Consider the following 21632-nt stretch of genomic DNA (forward strand, 5'->3'; position numbering starts at 1 on the left):
TGAGGCAACGTCCAAACATAAAGCAGTTTAAAAAGAGTTATAAAGAAAGAAAAATGCTGAAATTCAGTGAATATCTCTGTTTAGCTTATGCTTACTGTATTATGCAATTAACTTTAAAAAGTGGAGGTATTGGACGGTGGGAGGAAGCCGGAGTACCCGGAGGGAACCCACGCAAACACGGGGAGAACATGCAAACTCCACACAGAAAGACCCCGGCCTGATGGTGGAATTGAACTCAGGACCTTCTTGCTGTGCGGCAACAGTGCTAACCACCGTGCAGCTTGTGGGGATAGGTTAATTGGATAACCCAAATTGTCACTAGGTGTGAATGTGCAAATGAATGTGAGTGCGAATGGTTGTCTGTCTCTGTGTGTTAGCCTTGCGACAGACTGGCGACCTGTCCAGGGTGTACCCCGCCTCTCGCCCTATGACAGCTGGGATGGGCTCCAGCGCCCCCCGCGACCCTGAAAAGGATAAGCGGAAGTGAATGGATGAAGTGGAGGTATTGGTTTTGTTGTGTGGAGTCACAGTTTACTGCAGATTATATCAGTAAGGAAGCTGATTAAATGTTGACTGATAACTTCTGGCGAAGGGGTGGGATTAGATACGTGTGCACGTATCCAAATATTAGCTCTATTTTTGTGGCATTTTTTCTAAATGAACTTCTGTCTATTGTTTACATGATTGAAACAAACAAACAATACTTTTTCTCTAAAGGCAGACATTTTCAAATTAAAGACCTGCACATTTCAAAGTAAAACAGCAACCAAATGTATTGAATAAACACAACATTAATAATAAAACATGATTTTTTTTTTCCTGTCATCATCGTATTTCGTAACTTAAATAAAGGCAGGATTGATTGAGTGATGCCTTCTGGAGTAAAGGATGATTTATGGAGCAGGAGGAGAGGTTTGTTTCTCGGTGAGTTTGTGGGAAAAACATACGCTCTGCTTTAAAGGCTATTGCAGGATTCATAAATGTGTCACAACAGGGAGGATTTTACTCTAGTATGCACCAGCTGCAAGGTGCCTGTGATGACTGATGGGTTAGTTGTTGTTTAAAATAGTCTCAGCCAGCAAAAACTCATGTTTCCACGTTTTCCTAATTATTCAAAAGTCACGCTTCGGCTTTCTCCCACCCTGTGTCAGCTGCAGAGATGGCTCGTTTGGGGCAGCAGGGCGAGATGACTGAGTACAGGAAGATCGTGATCAAGCGGGACCTGGAGATGGGCGTGGTCATGACGGTGTTTCGGCAGAAGGCAGAGCGCCTCACTGTGCAGGTCATCATGGAGACCCGTCAGGTGGCGTGGACACGTACCGCGGACAAGACCGATGGCGTCTGTAAGTATTTGAGTCTCAGTTGTACGACCTGAGGGTCCCACTGTTGTTTCCTCTGTAAGGCTTGTTGTCATACACCGTGATGCTCCAGCTCAGAATCTGTCAGGTTTGGTTCACAACTTTCAAAAATGGGTTCATCTGAAGCAGGATGTGACATGTTTTAAACCACACCATCCACACTCCTTTCTCTGTGACCTTATTTCCCGTTTCCTAGTATCTATATAGCGGATGTATGTAACCACGGTAACGTCCGCCAGTGTTTTGGGCATTTTAAAGCCACAGTGTTACCATTTTGGTCACTGCCTCATTTCTGTTTCTTTTCTGTGACCCTATGACTAATCACAACATCCCTATAAAAACAAATATCAAACCACAGCTCAAAAAGCCAGGAGGCACATTAGTGTATAAGAGGTACCACAGCACATAGAACAGTACCTGTTATCTCCTGCACTTCACTGCTCATTGTGTAGTTTTGAATATCAGCTTCATGAAGCTTCAGAGATGACTGTGGCTAAAAAAGGAAGTTAACCATACATCATATACTCCAGTTTATAAAACAATGTGCATGTTTTGTCTAAATTTCTCCTTGATTGTGTGATTTCACTTTATTCTTGTATATGCATTTGGGGTATTTTAACCTTTATTTGATGGGACAGTGGAGAAAGACACAGAACATAGCCTCGAATCCTTATGGCATATGGGTCACCTGCTGAACACAGGGTGACTCCACTTTAAAAAGGAAATAAAAAACGAGTTTATCATATCTGTGCACAGAGGCCTGATATCTCATCACATGGCTCTGGGGAAAAGATGAGTTAATTATCCTGTTTGTGCGATATAATTGGTAAATGGGGTGGCTGTAACTGAGGTGGTCAGCTACTAAGTGCAAAGTTAGTGGTTCGAACCCAGTCTGCATGCCAAATATCCTTGAGCAAGATACTATGTGCACATAAGCTCCACCCCCTGTTTGTAGTAGGTTTGATAAAGGGGAGGATGAACTGAGGGGCCCAGTGTTAGTCCAAATCAAACATTTCTACTTTAGTAAAGTCTATGAATAAAGTCTAAGTTTGGAAATATGCATTAAAGGTCTCCTTCGGGAATGATGATGGTTGTATAGTTAAATCACATCCTTTAAAAACTGTAGCTGCTTTAAAGAAACACGTGTGCTGCGTTTCAGTGGACCTGTCTGAGATCCGGGAGATCCGTCCGGGAAGGAACTCCAAGGACTTTGAACGCTTCAAAGATGGGAAGGACAAGCGCGATGAGAGCACCTGCTTCACCATCTTTTACGGCTCCCAGTTTGTTCTCAGCACCCTCAGTCTGGGAGGTGAAGCTTTATGGATGTTCCATGCAGTGTTTATAACAGAATTTAGTAGCATCAGAAATATGTATCTGCTGCACAACAAACTCGTAGTTGCCAAGTGGATTTGCGTGATGTATTTGCATCTTCTTTTCATTTCCCACGCTTGCTGTTAAGTTCTTTTGAAGCTTTTCAGTGCATAAGTGCACCTGTTGCTCCAGGAAGTGCCCAGTGCAGGCTAATTTGTTTTAGGGGTAAACGGTAGTTTTGGTGTTACCTATGTAATATAACCAAATCCACTGGTGTTTTCACGAACACATCTTTGAGTAATGAGTCTTTTTTTCTCACTGTGCAGCTGATTCTGTGGATGAGGCGCAGAAATGGCTGGTGGGACTTGAAATGCTGAGGGAGGAGACTCGGGCATCACCAACCCCGGTGCTCATAGAGAGGTAGCCGTGCACGCTGCAGTGTTTACATCACCTCAGACACTGACATTTATTCATTCTGTGAAGATGTCCTCCAACCATAGCTGCCTCGAATTTAAAGCAAAACATTACCCTAAGGTAGCGGTGTCAAACATGTGGCCTGGGGGCCAGAACTGGCCTGGAAAAGACCAGCCTGCCAGACAGCTTTGGAAAATGTAAAAGATGGCAGAAAGTTTTGGACTTTTAACTGTATTTTTATATGTTTTGCAGCTTTTCCTGCTGATAAACACCTCCCCCGAGCCATTTCATCTGACACCGAAGTATTTAAGTGACAGATAAACATTTAAATGACAGGAAAGTTCCTGTTTTTCACTGTCTACTATATAAATTGTGGTTTTAAAAAAAAAAGAAATTTTTTTTTGCAAATACAGCACATTGTGACAGTGAGCTACCAGAAACCTTATCACGTAGAAAAACTGAGAGGTGCTCCACTTCTTTATCTTATATTAAGATATTTCAGGGTTTAAATGTGCAGTCAAGCATCTTTAGAGCGACAGAATGTGAAGTTTCACATGTTCGGCCCACTTAACTTAACAAAGCGGGCTTTAAAAGTAAAAATGTGAACTGTTTGAGGTCTTTGTTTTTCCATGATCTAAACATAAACTACACTTTTATCAAGTCTTTGCTTTCAAATGTTACATTATACATACTGTTAGGATGCACCTAACAATATGAGTCATGCAAACACCTACAGACACACACAGACACCCAGCTGTGTTTCCATGACTTAACAGGAGACACACACACACACACACACACACACACACACACACACACACACACACACACACACACACACACACACACACACACACACACACACACACACTTCCATAGTTATTTGTGGCTGTGCTGCTCTGATCATTGCTCTCTCTGTGTTATTGCCCCTCCAGCTGGCTGAGGAAGCAGATGTATTCTGTTAATCAGACCAAGACAAACAGGTATGCTGAATATAAAGATTACCTACTAACTGTTTAGTTTATGATACTTACTAATATTTCTTTTTTTTTTTACAAAATAAATCCAGTGGTTTTACCAGTGTGCTGCAGCCCCGATCTCTGGTCCCACCAGCACTAGCGCCTGTTTGCCTTCAGCCACCTGCTGTGTTTAATATGGATTCTTTAAAAATGAACAGAAGCTAAATATTCCAGCTGGCTATATTTAACATGTAGCTAGATGTCTCGAGCTGAAGAGTTAGTGAAGCAACAAACTGTGGAGAGAGCATGCTCAGTTGCTGCGACTCTGTGGTCCACGCCCTCCTGCATGCTCAGAGCGTGAAATGACTGAATGTCCAAACTGTTGTATGGAACACATAAACAGCACTTGACTGTGTTCATCATGTAACAGGATGAGAAATTAATTGGAACAAAGTTGAAATCACGGCAGGACATAAGTCTGGTAAACCTGTTCATGCTGATCCGACCCTTTAAAGTTTACCCATAATGCACTTAGCGATGCAAGCTTCTGTTACTCTGCAATGCGTCACAGATAGTACTACCCTGTGTTACTGATGCTGCGCCTTTCAACCTTGGAAACTTTAAAATTTCTTGTGGATGTAATCTGGATCTCAGAATAATTTCACATTGCGTACACTTGTAAAAAAATCTGTTCTATACCTGATGTTAAGTGGGCTTTTTTCTGCACACACGACAGTGTCTGAACATGCTATAACCAGTAATAATAAATGGTTTCCAGTCTGATCACACTGGGTTTTTTGTCTCATATCCAGCATCTCCTTGAAGGAACTGAAGGCACTGCTTCCTTTGATGAACTACAAGGCGCCGAGCTCTCGCACTTTGAAAGAAAAGTTCCAGGTATTTCCACTTTGCGGATGCATTTTTAAAAACATAGTTAAACCCCCTCAGAACACAAAACAGTCATCTGCAGCTGCTCCCGTCAGCTTGATCACAGTTTTCATGCTCTGCTTTCGCAGGAAGTGGGCTCGAAGAAGGATCGCCTGGACTTTGAGCAGTTTCATAAATTTTACAACCTTCTCATGTTTGAGCAGAATGAGGTTTGTATGAATGAATGACATCACATAATATCACCAGACACAGGTTCTTGTTTTTGTAGCCCTTTCATTCATGCTGGGTTTGTTTTTTCTCAGATTCTTGACGAGTTCAAGAAAGAATCCTGCGCCTTCATTCTGGGGTGAGATCCCGTTTCCTCTCGTGTAAATAATAGCGATCTGATGAAGGATGCTCTGACGGCATCGTGTGAATGTGTGTTCCCTCTCTCCTCCGTCCTGCAGTAACACAGACAAACCGGATGCTTCGGCCGTTCTCCTGCACGATTTCCAACGATTTCTCATCTATCAGCAACAGGTAAACAAGCTACAAGGAATAACGAGCATGTCGGACAAGCCGTGACTATATTTAGGGTGAGGATTATGCAGGAAGCAGACACGGAGCAAACCTGGCACTCGAGGAATCCTGAGTAGAATTTGGAAACTTTGAAGGTGGAAAAGAGCCAAACAGATTAAATATAACCAATCATCAGTGTTGGGTAACTTAGTTACATTACTAGTTACTTCTCTCAAAAGTAACTCAGTTACTTCAAGTTACTCGTTACTTTCAAAGTAACTAGTTACTAGGCAAAGTAACTTTGGTTTTACTCAGAATTCTCTTGTTAATGTGTTGCTTCCATAACTTTGCAGTCTTCTAGCTTGCTTACTTGCCACAGTGCACTGTGCCACCTACCAATAGAAAGGAAAAGATAATGTGCACATTTCCACGAGAGAAATCCCACGCCTGGACCGTCATTGACTGCTGCCATGATTCTAGCCTACGTCACAGCGTCATGTGCGCCTTTTACATCCAACACAAAAACTGCAGTCGTGGTGCTTTCGATTGTACTCAGAACTCGGAAATTCTGCCTTCTGAATAGGAAGATGTAGGCAACACCAGACTGCAGATGAGCTGCTTACAGGGCTGGACTGGGACAGAAAATTGGCCCGGGGAATTTGACTAGAGACCGGCCCACCATTATAGGAAAAATCATAAAGCCTTTGAATGAAAACAAACACTGTTGTGACAGTGATGTTCACTGTTCTGATGGTATATATGCATCAATCTATCAATCGTTTGTTGTAAGACTCAGATAATTATTTTTTAAAAGCTAGACATTTTAAATGAGAATAAGAAAGAAAAGTATTTCTTTGTGCCCCCCTTTCCCCGTTAATGCCCTACATGGACCCCCTGGCAACACTTTGCTAGATCCGCACCTGCACAGTTACCAGCTGTCAGCTGCTTAGAAAAGGATCCTGGTGTTATTTGTCTCTCAGAAACAGTTCATAACTTTCCTTCAACTCATTCATGTCACCTAAAAGGTAAACCTGTTTCTCAATAGCTGATCAAGCTTAAACGTGCTGCTGTTGTTTAGCGCGACTGGTTTCCTCTTTCGGCGCAAAGTGGGCAATAAACAAACAAGAGAGCCGATCAGCTGATCATTGATCAGTTTCATGATTGAAGTAGAAACAGGAGAGAGAGAGGGTGAGAGGATGAAAGAAGAAGAGGCAGCTGTGCAGCGTAAACACAGAATAACTCCAGCTTTGTGCCTTTTTCATTGTTGCTGAATTACGGGACTAACTGTTCCTTTTCACCTCAATAAGAAACGCGTAATATTTTCTCTGAATACCAGACGGGATGGTTGGCAACTCTAATAACTTATGAACAAAATAAAGTTCAACATCATTAACTTCATAGCACCCACCCAGCTGTATAGAAACTCCGTCATGCTAGCTAGCACGCAGTACGGAAAAAGTCAGCGTAACGAAAATAAACTCCACCTAAACTTGGTTCATATCTGACCCAGAGAGACTGCAGGTCATAACCTCTTACCTGAAGTTCAGTTCACACTCGGACCGGCGGCCGCCTCGGGTCTCTTTTCCTTCTGCGTCCCCTTTCCCTCCTCCACCTGCTGGCCTCCACCACTTGCTAATGTTACTGAATCTGTGGAAGCTCCGCGATGCCACCACACGAAGTAACGAGTAACGACCCTATCTAAATCCCAGTAACGACTAACGCGTTCCTGATTTTGGCATAATAACTAGTTACCGTGCTCGTTACCACAATAATAACGTAGTTACTGTAACGCGTTACTTAATAACGCGTTAGTCCCAACACTGCCAATCATACTGCAGCCAGCACACGTCCAGGACCAGCTGAGTGGTGGAATTCATCTTTCTTTTCACTGTCATAGCAAAGATATGGGTAAATGTACTTCTATTTATTATAATTGTAACTAGTGTGGCGTTGGTTCATCTGGTGTGATGAACAGGGATACTGTACATGTCTTGATGGGTACTTAAGTGAAGCTGTAATGTGTTTACGCAGTGCACATGTGTGTGAGAACGACAGTTTGCAGGGATAAAAACGTTTAAACGTTATTTGGAGGCAAAGTCAACAAAACTTCTGAAGCTTTTAGAATTTTCTGGTGATTCTATGCATGCAGCTTTAAGTCATATTATGAATCAGACTCATGACTCCACGTGAGGCTGTAAAATAATTGCCTGGATTCATCCTAACATGCCTGCTGAGGTCTTTGCTTACAGTTACACCCACTTAAAGGACATATATGTCATCATTTGTCATGATCCTGGGTCATCTTACCCAGAGTTTGGATTATTGAAATATTTTTCTTTTTCAATATTGTTTCATGTATTTCCTCCTTTATTTATGCCGGATACTAGTTTCCGAGTTCATTCAGACTTGAGTTCTCCCCGCTGTTCTGTCCTCTTGTGTCAGTCCTCCTGTATTAAGTTCATTCTTGTCTGTGTTCTCTCACTTCCTGTTTTATTTTGATAGTTAGCCATTCCTTGTGCTTTGCTTTCAGTTTTGCTTCCCTTGTCTTGTCCTCTCATTACTTCCTGCTGTGTTCCCCACCTGTTTCCACTTGTCTCATCACCTCTTGTTGCTCCTGGATTTTGTTTCCTGATTTCAGCCTTGACCTATTGCAGCATAACTAAGGGAGGACTCAGGGTCACCTGGTCCAGCCCTAACTATATGCTTTAGCAAAAAGGAAAGTTTGAATCTTGAAAGTAGAGATAGTGTCTGTCTCCCGAATCCAAACTGGAAGGTGGTTCCACAGAAGAGGGGCCTGAAAACTGAAGGCTCTGCCTCCCATTCTACTTTTAAATACTCTAGGAACAACAAGTAGGCCTGCAGAGCGAGAGCGAAGTGCTCTAATAGGGTGGTACTATGATCAGGGGTGCACATAAGTGGTCTGCAGGTGCACATTCGCTGTCAAAATAAAAGATGCGCACCAGATAAGAAGTTGCAACGCACGTTTGCGTACATAAGATTTTCTGGAGGAGGACAGACATTTGTTTAGAACTCCTCAAGATGTCGAAGAAGCTCCTTTAAGCAATTACTGTGGTGTTCCTCCACCTCCAAAGAAATGTCAGGAGTCCGAACCGCAAAAGAAGCACGTATTCTCGGAAAAGTGGTTGCAGGAGGTGAGCTGGCTTCAAACAAATGATGAACGCACAAAGATGTGGTGCGGAATATGCTGTGAAAATCCCACTCTAGCGGACGAAAACAGTGCCTTTTATATGGACGCAAACGCACATTGCAACTTCTTATCTGGTGCGCATCTTTTATTTTGACAGCGAATGCGCACCTACGGGCCACTTATGTGCAGCCCTGACTATGATATCAGGTCACCAGCGACTCGTCCAGGTGTAGGGGTAAGGTTGGGGTTTCTAAACGGGCACATTTTCAGAAACTAGAAAATGTTCATATGATATCATTCATTATTGACTTCCTCGCTGTGCAGAGAAGTTTATCTTGGTTTTGTTGCCCTGTTTTAGCCCTGCAGCTGTGCACTGAACTCGCCTCTGGTTTGATTTTTAAATGAGCTGCAGTACTTAAATCTATATGTTAGCAATATTAGCTTATTGCTAACAGAACGCACACTGAAATGTAACTCTTGTGTCGACAGTTGTATATTACAGAAATATATGTGGCTGATGAAGCTATTTTGGGCTGTACTAAAATGGTTCAGAATCGGTGTGTGTTTGATTTGGTAGATTTTATAACTGTGCATCAATTTGTTTTGTAATCTGGCTGTAACAGCAGCCACCTGAAGGCCACAGAGTGATGACCGAAGTGTCTCGCTGTCTGCCGCTGGTCTCTTTGAATGTCAGCACAGGGCTGAATGTCTCAGATGGAGCCTGCTTGGCCCCCCTGGTCAGCTTTGGCCCAAAGACAGTTTGTAGATTGCTGACTAGGTGGTTCCCAGATTCACCACAGTGCAGTCATCAACAGCTGGGACCAGTTATAGAATTTACTGTTTTTCCTTTTCTTCCTTTTCATTTATCGTGCTCTTACAGCAGAAGAGTTCAGTGTGCTCGCTGGACCGATATGCAGATTAAAAACACTCCCCTTCACACTTAAAAGGACCTAAATTAACTGTACTGTGGCCAGTGTTGTGAAGGTTACTTTTAAAATGTATTCCACTACAGATTACAGATTACATGCCCCAAAATGTATTTTGTAACATATTCTGTTACGTTACTCAATGAGAGCAATGTATTCTGAATACTTTGGATTACTTAATATATTATCATGCTTTTTGCAACTACATGAATGAACTATTGCTGTGTGATTTATTACTATTGCTGACGGTTACTCTCCATACCAACACCAACTAGATGTTTAAATCTTAATATAAATGAGTAACAGTAGGTGGACATTAGGTAAGGCTGCACTTTTTGCAGCGATCTCGTATATAAAACAGGTCCGCGGCTCCGAACTGTAGTAAAGGGACCTCTGGCTAATACGTCCGGTTCGTGTCGGGCTCGTAGCTGAAAACTAGCTTTACTTTGTTGTCTGGGTCAAGTTTGCTAGCGAGAGACAGAGAGAGGCGTTGAAAGGCTGCTTACAAACACGAACACAGTGTACAGTCGAGTCTTAACAGCTTACTTACAGCTGGGCTCGTCAGGCACTCTTCTTGGCTGCAGTGGTTATTATTATATTTACATGCTTCCAGCTCCTGGTTCTGCTCGGTGACAGCTCCTACTTTTCCTTTTTCTCCCTCCTCGCTCACAGAAACATCACGGGTCCATTCTCCCTGCAGCACGGACTACACTGCCCATCAGGCTACATTCTTTGGGCCGATGCCTGTAACACTCTGCCTATTGCCTTCATATTAAATCATTTTGTGAATAATTTTTTAAAATATTTCTTCAAGTCATTATGCGGCGTGCAACTAGGGGTGACATGGGCCGCGAGACTGAGACACAGACATTAGAGCCTCTTAATGCGTGTTTTGTGCATGGAATTACCAAAACTAGAGAGAGCAAAGCTGAACATATGAAACAGGAAAAGACTGCCGTGCAATCCATTTATCAGAATCAGAATACTTTATTGATCCCTGGGGGAAATTATTTATTTCAACAAAGTAACTGAATACCACCTTTTCAAACAGTAACTCTAACAGAATACAGTTACTCATATTTTGCATTTTAAATACGTAAGGGCGGTACATTTATTCCGTTAGTCGCCACTGACTGTGGTGCGGTTACTTAATTTACACTCTATCTAAAGCAAGCCATGTAGTTCCCCTCCTCTCTCTAAAGTCTGCTAAGGCTTTCATCTGATTTCCTCATATACAGAGAGCAGCATGTTTATGGATTTCCTCTTTCGCTGACATCACACAGCTCTGGGACTAGAAAAAAAGTGTTTGAAATGAACCGTCGCAGTCTGATGTGTGATTTTTAGTTATTTATTTATTTATTTATTTTGGCCCTTTCATCCATCAGGAAACTTGGGCCAATGATCTGAACCAAGTCAGAGAGCTGATGACAACCTTTATTGATGACACCATGAGAAAAACCAATGACCCGGAGTTCACCGTGAGCGAGGTATTCAGCACCAACATGAGTGGACACCATCTTCCTTCTTCTGCACCAAGTTTGACAATCGATGCTAAAACTGAGTTTTGGCAGGAATGCAGTTGTGTTAAAAAACTTGCTCGAAATTCTGATCAACAGAAAGCAGTCTTTAAGTTTTTGGAGTGTTTAAGTGAATACACAATCATCCCGTAGCAGTTCTACAGCGTTGTGGAGTCTGCAGGGGCGGGGCTGGGGGAACGGGTTAGATTACTCTGAAATCTGAAGCGTTTCTCCTCTTCCAGTTCCTCGGCTTCCTGTTTTCCAAGGAGAATTGTATTTGGGATGAGAAGTTCTCAGACATCAGCAACGTGGACATGAACAACCCTTTGTCGCATTACTGGGTCAACTCCTCACACAACACGTCAGTTTGACTCCGTCACACATACTAATGATGCTCAGTAATATTTCCACATACTGTTGGTTTAAATGTCTCTATGTGTGAAAGATAAAATGTCTCCTGTTGCTCTTCAACAGCTACCTGACAGGTGATCAGATTCGCAGCGAGTCGTCCACAGAGGCTTATGTCCGCTGTCTGCGTCTGGGATGCCGCTGCGTCGAATGTTAGTATCAAACTCCCGGCGTGTGCTGCACCCGAATGACGCCACTGTTCGGGCCCGGCATTAGCATGCATCCTGAGTGATTCTGTTGCAAGTGGACAGCTCAAAGACGGTGACGAAGGAAGGAAGCAAGCAGTGACGTCTGATCATTCAACCCAACGTCTCAGCGTAATCTGGGCTGACTGGGCTACGGCCGCATGCTTTTACCAGCGTGTGTAGATGTGTCCTGAGCAAGGCTGCCGATTTTAATACAATGTCCAAGTGTAAAAGACACTAACAAGTATTGAATAGTCGATAAAGTCTTTTGTACGCCTTACAGACCAGCGAGCCAGCTCTAACACTCAGTAATGCTCCTGCCCCAATATCTCATTCATCAAATATGCTTCCAAAAAAAAAAACGAAAGAAAGTTGGCTGGTGCAGGTCAGAGCGACTGCTGGGGTCTCCACGTGTTTGCCCAAAAACTCGCGGTTAACGTCACAGTCTCTAAGTTGTCGGTTCTCTCTAAGTGCACGGCTGCTGATTACACATTTGATCTTTGAAAATGGAAACTCTGTGCATGCTAGTTTGTATCAAAGTGAGCAAGAAGTGATCGCAGGCCCTCGTCGAGATGTGAGAGCAGAACTTTGATTTTGAGCTGTCCACTTTTGATTGGCTCCCTCAAGACACATGTTAATGTAGGCAGAACAAAAATCAGTGACTGAAATAAGATTTATTTTAACTCTTGTCTGTCTTATATGGTTTCTAACATATAAATTAACCACCCCGTCCACTCGATGTTTTGGGGCTTTTCAGCTTAATTTGGCCAAACTCTTATTTAATGCTTAGTAACGTTTGACGTAAATGTCACAGAACCACAGTTGATTGCTTTAACTTTGGACATGACTCATACCATTACATGTAAAACAAGAGTTTTTAATAAGAGTTTTTTTTGCTCACTCAGTGTGTTCACAGTGTCTCTTTGTGTGTTACTGAATGCAAACAGTGGACTGCTGGGAGGGCCCCGGGGAGCCAATCATTTACCATGGCTGGAGCAGGACGACGAAGATCAAGTTTGAGGATGTGGTCAGAGCGATAAACGAGCACGCTTTTGTCACCTCAGAGTAAGAATCAAAACAACCAGACGTGTTACTCAAAAAATGCTGCCTTTGACTGCTGTTAGATCTGAATATAAGCTGATGATGGATCCAGATAAATCAACATTGCAGTTCTGTGAATTCAAAGATCTGAGCTAAACTGCAGAAGCAGCGATTCAATGTGATGATTTAAGAACTTTTTGTCAGCCTCTTAATTCATTGGGAAGGATTCTGTTTTTTCATTGGACCATTCAGAACATCTCGGTAACCACGTCTCGTTGTCTCAGGTTCCCGGTGATTCTGTCCATAGAGGAGCACTGCCCTGTAGATCAGCAGCGTCAGATGGCTCGTACTTTCAGAGAAGTATTTGGAGACAAACTGCTGATCGAACCCGTGGAGCACCTGGCCGAGCAGCTGCCTTCACCCACGCAGCTGAAGGGCAAGATCATACTCAAGGTAATGTGGTCTGAGCGCATCCGCGCGTCAGTGGAAACGATTTGTCATAATTCCTGAAAACGGTGCTCTCCTTGTTTTCTTTGAGCAGCACAAGAAGATCAACATGGAGGGAGGATTCACCGTCAAGGATGTTAGAAAGGGACAGAAAGAAGGAGACCTGGAGATCTGGGACCCTGTGGATCAGGTATTACCCCACATATCAGTGTGTGCCATTGATGAGAGAGGTTTGAGGTTCTGAGATTAAATGTGTTCAGTTATGTCATTTAAATGTAGCTAAATCCAGTCAAATCCAATGAATTTCTCTGGATTCAGGGCTGACAGTTCTTGCCACTTTTTGCCTCTATTATGATAATATAGTGTTAAACAGCTGCGTTAGTACTGTAGCGTAACAAACGGACTCGTGTCTGCGCTATGCTGGGTGCTCATGTGCGTCTGCAATTTTTTGTCATCTCTCTGTAATTCATTGACCTCACTGAGCGAAAGCAGCGCCCGACGCTTTGTGTCCCTGTTGCTCTTTGAAAAGCTTCCTGAACAAGTGGCATGTTTTGCATGGGAAGGTGGAAATGTAAATGTTCATTTCTCTTTGTCAGCGCTGGAACAAGCACTACTGTGTGATCTCTGACGACAAGCTGTACTATGCAGAAGAGTACGAGGATGAGGAAGAGGATCCCAGGAAGGTAAAAACCAAAGTTTAGTAGCAAACTTCAAATATCAGGTTTATGCATCTTTTTTGGACATGTGGTGCAATGAGCTGTAAAGAAGCAAAAAGGGGATGTTGAATGATGTCTTATATTAAAATTTCAATAGATTAGTTATTATTTCCAAAGTACAACGATACTAAAGTGAAAGTACTAAGTATATGGTTTTAAAACAGAAAAATAGCTCCTCCTGATTCATTTGATTCTTGTTACTCTTGTAATAAAAAATAGCATTTTATGATTATAGATGACTAAGCTCGAGTTTATTGTAATATTCATCTTGTGATAATTTCACTCGTCATTAGCGAGAAATGCTGGAGCCCTAACCCTGACTCCTTCAGCTCCAAGTTATTAACAGAACTTTTACAATAATTTAGAAAAGTGTTGATAGAACTTTTGTTTTTGTGACGTTTCAGTATCAGGACCTTCACTGCTCGGAGCCGTGGTTCCACGGTCGCATGAAGGAAGGCAGGCAGATGGCCGAGCGGCTGATCCAAGATTACTGCAAAGAGACCAGCGGACGAGACGGCACCTTCTTGGTCCGACAGAGCGATACCTTCGTTACAGACTATACGCTCTCCTTCTGGTACAGTGTCCCATGTTTTTTTTTCATCAGATTTACACACCAGCACTAATTTCTGTTTGTCCTTCCCCCTCTGTGTTCGCTTTCTAAGGGTGGGACCTTGGCGTCATGTAGTATAGGAAACGAGAAGGGCGAGAGATTTGAGAATGGGGCTCAGAAAAATGTAAAGTTTGCTCTGCTGTGAGAATGTGTCTTGTAGCGTGTGCTATACTACTATCTGACCATCACATCTCCTACTCCATGGTGGAAAGCACAGATGCTGTGTGGGATTTTTAAGAAATATTAAGAAATTATATAAAAATGTGCACTATATAAAACAGTCAGTAAATCAACAATAACTAAACACTGAAATACACAATAAAGATAAGCCTGAAGAATTTCTTCCTGTTTAGGGCTCATAGGAGGCATCTGTGTTCAGTAGTTTTTGCACTTAAACAACCTTCCTCGAGGTTTCTGTGCTCATTAATGATGAATAGGAATATTGACTTTATACAACATAACTAATGTCCTTACCCACTAAATGATTTCCACTAATAAAATCATCATTTACATGAAGGAATATGAAAAACAGAAAATTCAAATTTTCCCACTTTAGTTAAAATAGGATTGTTGATTATCTGCAGTAATTTGTTTGCCAGCAGTGAGATCACACATCCCTGTCCTTCCATGCGCTTTCACAGAGGTGGGTTTCAAAGCGGCTTGCAGAGGCAACAGCAGTTGTTAGCAGGCTAAAGCAGTTTAACTGGCACACTCTATATCAGCTGCCAGGATAGCTAACTGAGCTTAGCTTCACGCTGTGTTCAATTTGTGTGGTTCAACAAGGATCTATTATTATTTTTATTCTTGTACTTAATCTACCTTTCCTCAATTTAAAGTTTAATGTAATGTGACATTAATGTAAGGCACTGAAATCATCCTCTGTGTGAAAGAAGCAGTTTTAGCTGATTGGCTGCGCTTCACAAATGGAAGGTTTGAACAGCAAATGGGCGGGGCTTCTGTGCTCACAGCCAGAGCTGTGTGCCTTAGATAGATGATGCTGGAGAGATCCTCTCTATCATACATAACCAAGAGTAAAAATAAAGTGTCTACTTCCTGGTGTGTCACAGTTTGCATTAAAGCTGCACCTAAATTTAAACCAGAGAGGAAAGGAAAGAACAAAATGAGAGCGTAGTTGAAAAGCTGGTGGTAATGTCTATAAAAACCCAACAAAAGGGTGAAACATCCAGGGAATGAAATTCCAACAAAATTCCTCAGCTTGAAGATAATGAGGGAAAACTCACAGCAGTGAAAACAGACCATCCAACAGAGACCACGGGGAAGACTGGAAACACACAATAATAATGGATTGCATTTATATAGCGCTTTTCGAGACCCTTAAAGCGCTGTACAATTCCACTATTCATTCACACACTGGTGGAGGCAGCTACAGTTGTAGCCACAGCTGCCCTGACAGAAGCGAGGCTGCCATATCGCGCCATCGGCCCCTCTGGCCATCACCAGTAGGCGTTAGGTGAAGTGTCTTGCCCAAGGACACAACGACTGAGACTGTCCGAGCCAGGGCTCGAACCGGCAACCTTCCGGTTACAAGACGAACTGCCAACTCTTGAGCCACGATCGTCCCACACACACTCTGTAGTGGGGATTGAACACAGGAGTTTGGAGACACAAATGAAACTGTTAAGGACAACGAGACAACAGGAAACCAACAATAGCCATAACTGAAACAAGGAAACGCTGAAACATGAATGAACTTCTAGAGGAGGAACATGGAAAAGGGAAGCGCGTAGGAGATAACTACAAATAACTACAAATACAAGAACCAAAAAACACAACGGACTGAAGTCATTCCTAGAAAATCACGACGTAAACAGAAACCAGACACAAACCAGACTCAGTAATTTAATAAGGAAATAAGGTCAGTAGAACAATAACGAAATAAAAACTGTAATCCAAACGTTACACTTTTGAACAGAAAATACAAACTGAGGGCGCCGGTTCAGCTCGGTGGGATAAGCAGCCGGTCTGGGCTCCAATACGACCCTCAGCCCTTTGTTGGATGTCTCTCCTGTCAGGCTTCACTGCATCTATCAAAATAAGGCCGAAAACACGTTTAAACTCAAATGGAAACTCGGACTAGAATATATTCAATTTGAATTCAGTTAGGGTTAGAAGCTGAATAGGTCAGCTGTAAACACTTTGGTAGCTTCATGTTTCTGCTACACTGGAGAAGAAAGCTTGATGTCGATGTCATCATTTCGGTCATTTGTTTGCACGTGTTTCAGGCGAAGCGGGAGGGTGCAGCACTGTCGCATTCGCTCCGTCACCGAGGGCGGACACACCTCCTTCTACATGACGGCAAACCTGCACTTTCCCAGCGTGTACGCCCTGATCCAGCACTACAGAGACAACCCACTGCGCTGCCAGGACTTTGAGCTGCGCCTCACCGATGCCGTACCAAAACCCGACTCACATCTGCAAGAAGGGTTTGTTCCACAGTGCTAAAATGCATCACAGACATCACAGGGTGCTGAATCATTTTGCAGTGTGGTGAGAAATAACGAGTTAATCATTCACAACTTCTCAGCTTATAATAAAAAACCAAACCCTTGTTTGATGCAGGGCTCCACATCGATGTCCAGTTTTAGTTGTGTTACTGTAGCTAAGCTTACATCTCACATTCAGTCCCACACACATATGCATAGCTTCTGTTTCTCACTTTCACACTTTCACACATGCACACCCACGGACGGGTAGTCACTGCCCTCTCACTTCTTTCAGCCTTTTTTTTTAAGAGCATGGAAGAAAGAAAACTCCTGTTTCTGTCAAAGCCAAGCCATCATCTGATAAACAGACATGCCACATAAATAGAATAGAATTCAACTTTATTGTCATTGCACATGTCACAAGTCCAGGCAACGAAATGCAGTTTGCATCCATCCAGAAGTGCTTTAGCCATGAGATAGATACATTAACAATTTCCTATCACTATAAGTATGTACAGGCTATGAACAGGATCTAAATATGAAACTATACAGAAATATGAACTATGCAATTTATAAACAGTTGTAGAATTAAAATGATCGTATTGTACAGAATGATTATTTATACAGCATTTACAGTAGTGCAGTTAAGATAAGTGAGATATGTGGATAATTTCTACAGAGGCTATATAAAGTGCTAGTGGTTGTGAATGTGTAAGGGTGTAACCCTCCTTGTGTTTGTGTGGAGCAGGTGGTTCTACAGTAACCTGAGCAGAGGTCAGGCAGAGGATTACCTAATGAGGATTCCCAGAGATGGAGCCTTTCTCATCCGGCAGAGAGAAGGAGAACCAGACTCCTTTGCCATCACATTCAGGTACCGTGCCAAAGGAAATTCAACAAATGTGTCTCCACTGAAATGTGTCATTTCATAAAGGGTGAAATAAAGTTGATGACCCCTCATTATGTAACTGTAATCTCCATAAAAACTTTCCATTAATTCAGACACTGATCCATTAGTGACAAAGTTGGGCTAAAATGTGTGTTTTCCAACCTAAATCTGATGATCGGGGTGACAGAGCCAGAACACACTGCCACCGTGAGCATCTGCATAACGGGTTTAGTACTGCAAACATAACTATTTGTTATCAACTTCTGTCATTCAGAGGTGACGGTAAGGTGAAACACTGCCGCATCCAGAAGGAGGGCAACATGTATCTGCTGGGCACCACTACGGAGTTCGAGAGCCTCGTGGAGCTGGTCAACTACTTTAGGAAGAAACCGCTGTATCGCAAGATTAAGCTACGTTACCCGGTCACGCCCGAGCTGGTCGACCGCTTCAGCACAGTGAGTTTCAAGAGATTCTGCCACTGTTGCAATAAGTTTGTGGAAACTAGTGAATCATTTGCGCTTGAGAAACAGGTAATTATGGTAGCCCCAAGAGTTCAAACACACTAACAGCTAGAAAACTCAAGGAAACTCACTGTTTTTGGTTTTTGCAATAATGCAACGGAACAGCTGCGGACGTGACAAGCTAAGAGTAAATGGCTGTTAGCAAACATGTCTCTGCAGTATTTTATGAATCGTGTGATTAAAACACTCATTACCTTGCATCTTTGTCTGCAGTGTTACATCCTCACTGCGTGCGACTCCGGAGACTGTGCTTGTCCTCTCTGAGCTACCATAGAATTTTCTAAAAAAAACAAAACACACACAAATAAAAGGAGAAACAAGAATCAGTATTTGATCACTTATTGTATTTACTGCCATGTTAGTTGTAGAGTTCCTGCTCGTCTCTGACTGTAAATTAGGAAAGTTTGTGGCAAAGCCATTAAATTCCTCAGTGTCAAAATACATGGTGATCAGTCTGAGGAAGGTTTATCATTTTAAACTCAGAACATTTACTGTACAGTTTACTACAGAACATTTCAGGTCAGCGTCAGGTCATGATATCCTCCTAACAGTGCGCTGTGTTTCACAGGAGAAGAACTGTGCCTCTTTATATGATGTGAAGACGTATGTGGAGCCCAATGAGATCGAGCCCTCGCTGGTGTGTATGCAGTCAGATTTGGTCATGTGGTGTGTTGTCGAGTATTCTTTGATTATCGTTCCTTTAACGTTCTCAATTCTATGTGTTTGTCTCCTTTAGCCTAAAAATACTGTCAAGGCATTATACAGCTACCAGGCGAGGAGGCCAGATGAGCTGAGCTTTCAACAAGGAGCTTTGATACACAACGTGTCCAAAGAGGCTGATGGATGGTGAGTCCACACGCAAGTTTGTGTCTTTGCATGTACGTGGTTGGCATGGCCACGGACTGATTTAGTGACACAGATGTGGAGAAGGCCCTCCGCCCTCAACAGTAGAGATCGGACTCCAATTAGAAGTGACATGAAGTGGCTTTTTGTCTTTGCTGATGTATCTTAATGTAACAACTTTGTGTTGATTTTTAGCTAGTTTGTGTATTTCTTTGGGCATCTTGGTGTCTTCTTATTTCTGTCTTTTTGTGCTTTTTTTCTTGTTGTGTCTGTTTTAGATGTTTTGTGTCTCATTGTAGCGCATTTGGTCTATTTGTGGTATTTACCAATGTTCCCCCTAAGCTGCGCGCGTGCACAATTGTGCACTGCTGGCACGGTCTCTGCGCACAAAATCTGTGTTGCGCACAAAAATAATCTGACCTGAATTGAAATTAAAATTAAAACTTTAACAATTCTGTTTTGCAGTGTTAGTCAGTGAGTGACTGGCTGCTCCCGTATGGGATTAGAACGATGCCGCCTTATCCCACAGCCAATGATGCGATTCACATTCGTATATGTTTGGTTTTCTTCCTGAATACTGTCGTTGGTTATATTTACTGCGGGACGAAACGGTAAAAACGGCGTTTTATAAGGAAAACGCTCGAAAGCGTGAGAGCAAAAACAACACCAAACCCCTCCCCCTGCCCTTTCCTATTGGTGGAAAAATGTACCATGTCGACCAATCAAAAAATGATATGGCAACATGGCATTTAGATGTTTAGGGAGGGGGAAGTTTTAGGAGTGACGGCGTGTTTGAGACGTGAGAGATTTGCGACGTTTAGCGCAAATCTTGTGTAGTTAGTGTGTAGTTAGTGTGTAGTGTGGTCAATAGTTTTGTTGTGTGTGTCAGAGCAATGAGGAAACTGCTGAATGTTACAGGTGTTACAGCAGTGACACATCTCCTGTTGTCAGGCCTGCAGGTATCAGGCTGTTGTTCTCCTTTATCTCATAGTGTGTGTGTGTGTGGGGGGGGGGGGGGGGGTGGGGGGTTGTTTTTTTTGATTGAATTTACCAATGAAATGATTCTAACAGTTACTTCAAACCCTCAGTAACCCTTACATAAACATGGCTAATTGCAAACACGGGACTTTTCACATCAACTTACACAGAAGTATCATTAAGGACAGCAACTTTATTATTTAGACTCTTTCTCTCCTACTGAGCTCTAAACTAACTTTAATAATGAACTCTGAGTCTGTTAGACTCCACGTCTTACCGTTAGTGCTTTTAAATTTGATTAGTTTGACTTTATTAACAGACTACATACAAACGGACTTTCAGGGTGGATATAATAAAATAATTAGAAAGCCATTTCTTGGTGCAGCTGTCTCGTAATTAGAGACCAATCTTTAAGTAACGATCTCCTTCTGCTGGCCTCTGACAGTGGACTTGTCTGTGTGCTTCTATTGTTAGATCTGAGTCCTCGGTGCAGCATTTGATGCTGCTGACTGATTATTACACAGTGTAGAAGACATCATCAAAATGTATTGTGCTGGCTTGAATAGTGTTTAGCTGACAGATTCCAATGCGTTCATGAGTCTTCCTCACTCGCAGAAGTTATGTGTCAGACATGAGCTACATGGACTGCTGTAATTCCTTTATTCTCATGTTGTTTTGAAGGTTGTCAGAAAAGCCTTTAGTTGCTCCAAAATACTGACAGGGACTAAAAATAGAGCCCATATATTTTCTATATTGGCTTTTCTTCACTGGTTCCCTGTTGAATGCAGAACTTAAAATTCTTCTCCTGACAAACAAAGGCTTGAAAGATCAGGGCCCATCATATTTTAAAGATCTTAGCACCTTATTGTCTTAACAGAGCACAATGTTCTAAGACTGCACATATTAAACAAATATGTAGGACTGCTTTCTTCCACTTGCACAGTATCTCTAAAATTAGAACCATCCTGTCTCAGAGTGACGTAAGATCCTTCTCATCACATACAAGGTCTTGAATATTCAGGCCCCGTCTTATCTTAAAGACTTCGTCGTACCGTATCACTCCATTAGAGCACTTCCCTCTCACACTGCGGGCTTACTTGTGGCTCTGGTGACCCTCAATCCTCCCTTTGCTGCGCTGCACAGCACTGAGTGATGCACTGAGTGTTTCTTGTTCAGTCTGCTGGAGGTTTCTTCCTGTTAAAAGGGATTTTTTCCCCTTCCCACGGTCACCAAAGTGCTTGCTCATAGGGGGGTCGTCTGGTTTTGTAAGCTCTTTGCCTCACAGTATAAAGCACCTTGAGGCGACTGTTGTTGTGAGTTGGTGCAATATAAATCAAACTAAATTGAACTGAAGTGACTCATTCTGCTCATTACAGGTGCAGAGGAGACCACGGTGGCAAGTTACAGTTATTCTTTCCTGCTAACTACGTGGAGCCAGTGTCCAGCAACACCGAACCTGTCATCAGAGTGCAGGTAAAGATTAGAAGTCAGGTCAGAGTTCAACTGTACTGTATCTGTGTGGAAAGTGACTGAA

General features: G+C 42.6%; 1 protein-coding gene across 1 annotated transcript in view; it reads left to right on the forward strand.

Annotated features, from left to right (window-relative positions):
• The window catches only part of plcg2 (phospholipase C, gamma 2), a 51368-nt gene that overhangs the window by 16371 nt on the left and 13365 nt on the right, over nt 1-21632 (forward strand). The window contains exons 2-23 of the mRNA XM_080871889.1: nt 1152-1343; nt 2518-2667; nt 2996-3089; nt 4019-4066; nt 4855-4939; nt 5059-5139; nt 5233-5276; nt 5377-5449; nt 10888-10989; nt 11262-11380; nt 11494-11579; nt 12560-12677; nt 12938-13106; nt 13195-13290; nt 13697-13783; nt 14221-14390; nt 16670-16870; nt 17619-17741; nt 18031-18211; nt 18846-18914; nt 19014-19123; nt 21475-21571. Of these exons, the coding sequence (XP_080728015.1) occupies nt 1160-1343; nt 2518-2667; nt 2996-3089; nt 4019-4066; nt 4855-4939; nt 5059-5139; nt 5233-5276; nt 5377-5449; nt 10888-10989; nt 11262-11380; nt 11494-11579; nt 12560-12677; nt 12938-13106; nt 13195-13290; nt 13697-13783; nt 14221-14390; nt 16670-16870; nt 17619-17741; nt 18031-18211; nt 18846-18914; nt 19014-19123; nt 21475-21571 (2487 nt within the window). The 5' untranslated portion in view covers nt 1152-1159. The remainder of the gene's footprint in view (nt 1-1151; nt 1344-2517; nt 2668-2995; nt 3090-4018; nt 4067-4854; nt 4940-5058; nt 5140-5232; nt 5277-5376; nt 5450-10887; nt 10990-11261; nt 11381-11493; nt 11580-12559; nt 12678-12937; nt 13107-13194; nt 13291-13696; nt 13784-14220; nt 14391-16669; nt 16871-17618; nt 17742-18030; nt 18212-18845; nt 18915-19013; nt 19124-21474; nt 21572-21632) is intronic.

Source organism: Rhamphochromis sp. 'chilingali' (genome assembly GCF_963969265.1).
Source record: "Rhamphochromis sp. 'chilingali' genome assembly, chromosome: 2".
NCBI classification, from domain to species: domain Eukaryota; kingdom Metazoa; phylum Chordata; class Actinopteri; order Cichliformes; family Cichlidae; genus Rhamphochromis; species Rhamphochromis sp. 'chilingali'.